This window comes from Podarcis pityusensis (assembly GCF_964106645.2).
Source record: "Podarcis pityusensis genome assembly, chromosome: 6".
NCBI lineage: Eukaryota > Metazoa > Chordata > Lepidosauria > Squamata > Lacertidae > Podarcis > Podarcis pityusensis.
In genome coordinates, this window is record NC_138030.1 from 67,257,811 (window position 1) to 67,266,735 (window position 8,925).

The following is an 8,925-nucleotide window of genomic DNA, read 5'->3' on the forward strand; positions in this document are numbered from 1 at the left end:
AGCACGTATTAATAGTCAGTTTCAAAAGTGTTGTGACAGTTCATGCTGTCAGTCCTTTTACAGCGAAGCTTTGTTCTCTACAAGAGGAAAAATGGATGACTTCAGTGCCAAAAAGCTGAATGTTTTAAATAGAAAATGGTGGAACTTTCTCCACATTTCCTCTTCCTCGTGAAGACAAGTTGCTCAAAATATTTTGATTTGTTTTCAGATTAACCCAGCAATTGTAATGTTCTTGTGATTTCATTTAGGGAGTGATTCTACAACCTTCTCTTATATTCAATCTTCGCTCACTTTTTTTAAAAAAAGAATTTCCCTTCATAACCGAAAATAATTGTACTTGGCATTGTACAAACATAGGACAAGTACTATGAGACCTAGAGGTCTTGGAATTTGATTTCTGAATGCAACATTGGAGCAATAGATATGCAGAGGCAGAATAACATCACTACTAGTGACTAAGGCTGTTGTTAACTGGAGTTAGGTATCTGGCATTTTCACATTAGGTGAATCCAAAGTTGTATTTCTGTTGCCAAGCAACTATCCTTTATTTCTCTCATAGGTTTTCCCTTGACTATCTTAAATTTAGGTAGACAGACAGACAGACAGACAGACAGGCTCCAATATAAATGAAATGAGGCTGTTTCCAAGTTGGCAGTTGCAGAGCTTCAAGGATGGAATGTTCAGAACACCTTGGTTGAGACAATGTGCCCAGTGTGTACATCCCAAAGTTCTCCCTCTTTGCTAACATTGTCCGATCTGTTGGCATCTCTATAGCAATGATTGGCAAGTCTGACATGCTGTGGTTTTGAGAATTAAAGATGCTCCTCCTTTTTTTTTGGTCAGCATTTCCAGTTGTGTTTTCTAAAATATGTATGGAGGTTTGGTGTAGTTTTACTTACATACGGGATATGAAATCCTGGTTGGCTTGTTGGTTGGCTTGTTAAGGCATTGGGTAGAATCCTAGTCTTCAAGTATGGGGTGAAGTGGTGCATCACTCAGTTTGATTCAGCGATGTTTTCAGGGTACCGAGTTAAAGGCGTCTCAGTGGATATCTCTGTCCTGAAGCCAAGCATGTGGCAGATGAGCCCCAGGGCTTCCAGCGGTGGCCTTGAAATGGCCAACTCAGTAGATTGACGTCTTGGGGAGGCCACAATCCTGACACGACCCTGTAGTGGTTCCAGTCCTCCAGCAGGAGGCTGGAATGGATATGCGCCCAATGCCTGAAACAAAATTCCACCTACATTCTATAATCAATAAAGTTGCAGCCATTATTAATACAGATCGTTGTCCACCTGAGTTATTAATCATTTATAGACACTGACGAGGAGTGGGCGGCACTGCAACTGAGCCCGCAACTGTCTCCGTGAGATACACACAGGTGGGAGAGCATTGGAATTACAGGGATGAGATCTAGAATTGCCAATAGACGGCTTAAATGCAGATCTCATTAATAGTTTGTGCAGATTTGGAGACCGGCAAAATGCTGCAAAGCGTGTTCTCATTAAAGGAGAGCACGTGTTGCGGCTGGGGCTAGGCAAAGCACCCTGTAGTTGCCAGGCAAAATTGAAGGAAAGGGCCTGGCAAGGATTGGTGATGGTGTTGCTGGGGCAATTTGTATGTTGCCACTTTGGGGGTGGAGATCAGAGGATATTTAAGGAAGGCCCACAGAGAGTTGCTTTCTCTTTCGCTGTGGGCATCGGATCGAACACAGCTAAAGACCGGTTGTATAAATCTATATCTCATTCCTCATTTTCTCCTATTTTATTTTATTTATTTATTTGATCTTGGCCTTTTGTGTTTATCTCCCCAAAGTCTACCCCCCCCTTCTTTAATTTATTTTCCAGGTTCTTTGTCTTTAGTTTTCAATTTTTATTTGTTTTTGTTCTGACTCTTGTTTCCATTTTACTAGCCTTCCCCCCCCAACTTTCCTCGTGGGCTTTTGGTCCCGTGGGGCTGCTGGGGGTGGCCGGGAGGGGGGGGCGGACCCTAGGCCTTTCGGCCCGGTTCGTAGCCGAGGCGCCGGGGACGGGGCTGGTTGACCTTCGGGCCCTAGGAGCTTTACCATTCCCCCCCCCCACTTCGTAGGGTTACTAGAGAAAAAAGCGGGTGCTTACCGTAGTCCTCCCCTGGCCTCTCACGGCGGCGGCCCCTTTTCGCGCGCTTTGGCGCGCTCTTACTAGCCGGGGCGGGCCGGCTGGCGCGCAGGCGCCGTTGGAGCCGCCGATTCACACGCGGCGCTCGGCGCTTGCTTATTCGGCCCTGTTCGGGCCGGGCTTGGGGAGGCTTAGTCAAGCCTTTCCCCTCTTGGCCCGGGTATAGCGGGGAGTGCCTGGGGGAGCTGGGGGAGGCCGTGGGACGTGCCTTGGGCTCGGGGCCTATTTGGGCACCCCCCCCGGCTCCGAGCGGTAGCGGCTTTTGCCGCGCTTCGGCGCCTGCGGCCTGCGGAGTTGGGCCGTTTTAGGCTGCGGGGGGGCCCTCCTCGGACGTTCCAGCTTTAGCCGGTGGCGCTTAGCGCGCACAGCGGCTTTGGTGGTTGGAGGCCTGCTTGCGGCCTGCTTTGGGCATTGGGGGAGGCCTTCTGCCTGAAGTCAGTTGGGAGGCCTCCATTTTGGGGAATTTTGGCGGGAGCGCCATTTTCTACTGCCTCCTCATTGCGTGCTGGCCTCTAGTGGCCGTTTATTGAAACGCAGCTATACCATTGGCCTTGATTACTGGCTGCGCCACCTGCTGGTGAGCCATATAGTTGCACCTATCGGGATTGATTGTTTTTCAGGCTGATTGACTATTCATTATAACAAAGAGCATTGGTGTAGCCTTGCATTAATTCTATTATTTGTCTTTTTTACTAGTAGCAGGTATGGCTCCAAAGAAGAAGGTGTCACGGAGGCTTGATCTCGCTTCCTCAGCGAAGCGGCCCATAAAAGGCCCGTCCCAAGCTTTGCGTTCTCCAGTGCCACAGCGATCTTTGAGACGCCTTCAGTCCATGGTCACTGGCTTGGCCAGTGACCCAGTGGTGTTAGCACGTGTTGAGGCTGAAATGGATGGTTTGATTCAACGCTGCTCGACTCCGACGACTTCTTCTGCTAGTCCAGCTCCGCCTGTTGACGCACCTCCTTCGGTGTCATCTTCGGCTGAAGATGAGGGGGAGGATTTGTTAGCTGGGGGTCTTTCGCGTACTAATCAATTGTCCCAGTCGTCGGTCTCACCTGTCTCCCAGGCTGCAGCGCCAAGGGTACGGGGCGGCCCCAGGGGTCCGACCAGGCGGAGGTCATCCGCCCGGATTCGGGCGGCACGGGGTTCAGTTGTACAGTCCTCATCAGTGGTGAGGTCTGTTCCTGGTCATTCACCTGTAGTCTCTTCTCAGTCAGTTCCAGGCGTTGTGCTGCAAGGCGACGCATCTGAGTCTTCGGTGGAGGACAGCCTTCCTCTCCCTCCAAAGTCCTCTTCTGGTGGGCTCCGTCGCCGGAAAAAGAGTTCCAAGAAGCGTGCTAAGAGGAGACGGAGAGACACCTCATCCTCTTCCGCAGGTACTTCGTCTCAAACCTCCAGTAGTGATGAGGAAGCTTCGCTTTCGCTATACTGGGGCTTTGGGGAGACATCGGGACTTCCAAAATGGGCTTGGGAGCGGAGGGCAAACTCTCACAGGGCAAAGTATGGGGCGGTGCAGGACTGTCTGGAAGGGGTCCTCATGCCTGATGTGAAAGTTTCCACCAACTCAGCTAGGGATATTATACCAGGTGCCCACTTGACTACAAAGCTGCGATCTAGGATTCTGGATGGCCGTTACATTGATATATTTAGCTTGGCACCCCCTCAGGAGTGTCAGGACTCCCAGGATAGAGGTTTGGCAGCCACGAAAAAGAGGGTGGTTTTGCCAAAGGTTGAAAGGACCTTCGAGCGATGGCTGGATAGTTTCCAGGTGTTCGCTGGAGTGGTGGCAGCGGCCTACCCACGGAGGTCCATGCATTTATGGGTTTATTTGTCCATAGTTCGCTCAGCATTTACGATGGCTGGAGCGTCTGCTGCGATTTCTTATGATGAGAATTTCAGACGCAGGGCTGCCAAGATCCCCACTGCCCGCTGGGACCGAAAGGATTTAGATGTATGGACCACTTATGTGGCTCCACGTATTGACAATAAGATCCCTGAATCGCAAAAAACTAGGATTGTGCCAGCTAAGACGGGTCGCAAGTTCTTTTGTTGGGATTTTAACAAAGGAACCTGTCAGCGCCAATTCTGCAGATATTCTCATAGTTGTGAGAAGTGTTCAGGGAACCATCCAGCTTCTGCCTGTGCAGGGGTTCGACGGCCCTTTCGGAAGGGGTGGGGCTCACAGCAGCCCCCGAAAGCCGCGCCCCAGGCTGCAGCCGCCGGTGCAGGAAAATAGTGTACTTTCCTCCTTAGCTCATACCCCGGTTAGGCTACAGCCGTTGTTGTCATTGTTACAGTTATACCCTCTTAGCATCTTATTTGCGTGACGGTTTTTCCCTGGGTTTTCGAATCCCAGTGGCGGCAAATCCTGTAGCTAGAAACCCTTCAAACCAGAAGTCTGTGAAGGATATGCCTGACGTGGCGCGTAAGAAAATTGGGAAAGAACTGGCTCTACGCCGTATGGCAGGCCCTTTTGCCGTTCCACCCTTTCCTAATCTGCATATTTCACCCTTAGGTATGGTTCCTAAAAAAGCTCCGGGGGAATTTCGCCTGATACACAACCTTTCACACCCTAGGGGCACATCAGTAAATGATGTTATTCCCCCGGAGCTTTGTTCGGTGAAGTATGCCTCGCTTGATCAAGCGATCAAAATGATAAGAAAATTTGGACAGGGTGCCCTGCTAGCCAAATGTGACATTGAGTCTGCATTTCGGCTGCTTCCAATTCATCCTGATGACTTCTGGTTGCTGGGATTTCAGTTCGACGGGGAATTTTACTTTGATAAGGCCATGCCCATGGGCTGCTCGGTAGCCTGTGCGGCCTTCGAGTGTTTTAGTTCATTTCTGGACTGGGCTCTGCGCAAAAGAACTGGTTTGGGCGGAGTCACTCATTATTTGGATGGTTTTTTATTGGCCTCAGCTAGCGATACGGGGAATTGCGTGGTGTTGCTGCAGGCCTTTGCTGCCTTAACCGAGGAACTGGGCGTGCCGTTAGCTGCGGAGAAAACTGAAGGTCCTTCTACGCAGCTGACTTACCTGGGTATTTCGTTGGATACGGTGGCGCAAACTTCCAGTTTGCCGGCGGATAAGATACTCACGCTGAAGGGCGTCATCGCTGAACTCATTCCCATGAAAAAAGTTACTCTGCGGCAGCTGCAGTCCTTGCTGGGCCACCTAAACTTTGCTTGCAGGGTGATCGCCCCAGGGCGACCTTTCTGTTCCCGCTTGGCCAGGCTTATGTCAGGTTTGAGGTCCCTGAGGCATAGGGTGCGCCTGTCAGCTCAGGTGCGTGCTGACCTTCGTATTTGGTTGGAATTCCTGGAGGAATTCAATGGGGTGTCTCTTTGGCAGGACACCTTGAACCTTTATACCGATTTTCAGGTGCACTCTGATGCTGCGGGGTCGTTGGGTTTTGGTTTGTATTGGGATGGCAGGTGGTGTGCCGAGCGTTGGCCTTCAGCTTGGCGTGGGGAAGCTATAACTCGGGACTTAACTTTTCTTGAGTTTTTTCCCATTGTAGTGGCAGTCCATTTATGGGTCGAGCATTTCAGGGACCGTCGTGTATGTTTTTGGACAGATAACCTGGCGGTGGTGAACGTGCTAGCCAAGCAGTCTTCACGATCACCTAGGGTATCAGCCCTGCTGAGGGTCTTTGTTTTGCATTGCTTACGTTTTAACATTGTATTTTCTGCTCGTTTTGTTCCTGGAGTGTCTAACGAGATTGCTGATGCTCTGTCCCGTTTTCAGATGCAGCGGTTCAGGTCCCTGGCGCCAGTGGCTCGAGACCGTCCGGAATTTTTCCCGGATCATCTCTGGAACCTTGGCAGCACTTAGTTTTACAGGGAGTAGCTGCATCTATTGCCCCCTCCACATTGAGGTCCTATAAGAAGGCTTGGACCGATTTTTTGCATTTCACTGGGCAATCCGTGGTAGGGGGAACATGCACACCTCATTCTACTGCACAGGTGCTCCAATATTTGGCGCATCTATTTCAGATGCGGAGGGCAGCCAGGACGCTGAGATTGCATGCGGCTGCAATTTCCTTCTTTAGCAAAGTTTATTTTAATAATGATCCATGTGGGAAGTTCGTGGTGCGCAAGGCTTTGGAGGGGTGGGGGAGGCTTTGCCCCTCCAGACCAGCTACAAGGAGGCCTATAACGTTTGGATTGTTGACCAGGATGCGAAGTAAACTAAAGGGCATCTGTTGGTCCAGGTTTGAGGCGCGGTTATTTTCCGCAGCCTATTCGTTAGCCTTTTTTGGAGCCCTGAGGGTTGGGGAGGTGGTGTGTGAACCTAAGCAGGATGGAGGTTCGAGAGGTTTGTTGCTGCAGGACGTGAGCTTGTCTCAGTCAGAATTGCAGATCCTTGTCAGGAGTTCCAAAACTGATCAACTGGGTAGAGGGGCAGTTATTCGGCTCCCAGCAACTGGGCTAGGGGGCCCTTGCCCAGTCAAGGATCTCCAGAACTATATGGCGTTGCGGCCTCCTGGGGGAGGGGCCCTGTTCATTCATGAAGATGGGCGTCCATTGGCACGCCATCAATTCACTGGTGTTTTGCGCAGGGTCGTTGCTGCTTGTGGCCATGCAGCCTCTGAGTTTGCTCCGCATTCCTTCAGGATTGGGGCTGCAACAACAGCCGCCCATTGGGGCTTGTCGGCAAGGAGGATTAAAGACCTGGGTCGCTGGAAGTCGGACGCATATAAGGGTTATGTGCGGAAATGGTGTTGATCTCGTGTACTCACATCTTTTGTTTTACCCTAGGTCTACCCACTGTCCGGGTTTGGATAGTGGGGCACAGTATTGTGCATTGGGCCGCTTGCAGAGCTCGGTAATCTGAACTGGGAGTTGGCCTCGGCCTTCCGCAGCACGTGCGAGTGTCCTGGATCTCCAGAAGGGGGATGCGGTGGAAGGAGTTCTTACCGCTAATGCAGAGGCGTGTTCTTCTGGAGGGCCCCCCTACGGCGATTGTGGTGCAGCTTGGGGAAAATGATATGGTTTCTTTTTCCTGTTATGTTTTACGTGCTGTTATTTTGCAGGATTTGAGGGACCTGGCGGCCTTGGTGCCCGCTACTAAGCTAATTTGGTCACAGTTGCTTCAGCGTTGCATCTGGAGGGGTAGTCCCTGCCCTGCGGCCACCGAAAGGGTGCGAAAGCGTATTAATTCAGCTGCGAGCAAGCTGGTGTCTGATCTGGGTGGGCTTGTGATTCCCCACCCAGATATTAATGTTAAAGCCACTGATTGCTACAGGTTTGATGGGGTTCATCTTACCTCTGTTGGGAATGATGTATGGTTGAGGTCAGTGGTGGCTAAGTTGAGAGTGTGTTTAGGTTTGTGAGTGGTTGGCGGTGAGCGTAAGGGCTCAGGTGGCGGTTAGGCATTGGTTTAAATTGGTTGGTGGAGGGGTATGGATTGGCTGTGCCTGCCCCTCAGGTGATGCTGCTGCACGGGAATTCCGTTAAAGGAATTCAGGGGCTTACCATCCTTTCGTCCAAACCCCTGGAATCGGGTTTGGGCCGTGTAAGCCCCTAGGAGCATGTGGGGAGAAGCTGAGGGTCTGTGTCGCAGCTCCAGTTATCCCCTGATCTTGTTCCTCCACACTGGCTTTCGCTGGAATCCGGAAGTCAGTGCTGTCCCCATGGCGGGGGGACAGCTAGTCTTAACCAATGCCTAAGCAACCACTCACAATTTTGTATGATAATAAAGTTGTGGCCAAAAAATTATGCCAAAAACCTTAAACAAAAATTATGTGTGAAGTGTGAGTTATTTGGGATAAGGGTGTTTTGGGGGACCTCAGCACGCAACAGAAGGAGTGTTGATAGCTTTAGCAAGCTGTTCAGAGTTGTTAACAATTGGTATCTTTCTCTGATTTCCAGGTGATAGGAGATGCTGGGTGGAAATCTATTACAAATGGGATACTTTGTTCTTGGTTAGTACCTCACTTTGATGTGTGTGTATATGTCTCTGTGTATATATATTTCTGTGTGTGTGTATCTAGTGCAATTTTCCTAGAAAAAAGGTGCCAGAACTCACTGTGAAAACCTCCTTTGTTTTCTATGATGGTAATGGTACCCACCTGAGACTATATACCCCAGTCACATTTTAGTTATGCTTTCAGTTTATTGATTTCTAAGGAGTAGATGACATTACACTACAATGTTTAGCCTATATGGTTTTCCCCCAGTGTTGGTACTTGCAGTGGGAGTAAGGACAAGAAGGACTGGGACCACCATGGCAGAGAGAGGGCAGCCAACCCTTTCCCCTTTACCAATGTATTGGTAAAGGATGATTATTTCAGCGCTTTCAATGGGAACATTCTTCTTAATGCTAATGGCAATATTTTGTCAGAATCCCCAGCAGCAAACACATACAGAAAGACAGAGGAACCTGCACATCCAAAAGCCCTACTGGGCTTGTGTTGGCAGGGCAGAAGATTTATTATTATTATTTTGGCTTCCCATCATGTCTGACCATCGACTATTGGAGTTGATGGGAGTTGTTGTCCAAACATTTAGAAGGTCCAGTTGAAGAAGGCTGAAAGTATTGCTTAGATCAGGGACGAAGGACCAGGGATGAAGAATGGGAGATCTCATTGCCCTTGACCATTAGCCACAATGGTTGGAAGTGATGGCAGTTGAAGTTCAAGAACATCTGGAGGGCCACAGGTTCCCCAACAGTGTTTTAGATGCACAAAAGGTTTTGCAAAAAGGTACCACGTGTGTGTGCTGAGTGTGTCTTCTAAGTATTATAATCTTCTGGCTGATAAGAATATTTGTA

General features: G+C 49.9%; 1 protein-coding gene across 1 annotated transcript; it reads left to right on the plus strand.

Moving 5' to 3' along the window:
* Positions 1 to 2,842: 2,842 nt before the first annotated feature.
* On the plus strand, positions 2,843 to 6,982 carry LOC308479515 (uncharacterized protein; the record flags this gene model as incomplete). The annotated part of the gene is made up of 2 exons (XM_081010225.1): positions 2,843 to 3,527; positions 6,912 to 6,982. The coding sequence occupies exons 1-2, from the start codon at positions 2,858 to 2,860 to the stop codon at positions 6,980 to 6,982; spliced, it is 741 nt and encodes a 246-aa protein (XP_080866351.1). The 5' UTR covers positions 2,843 to 2,857.
* Between the last annotated feature and the right edge of the window lie 1,943 nt (positions 6,983 to 8,925).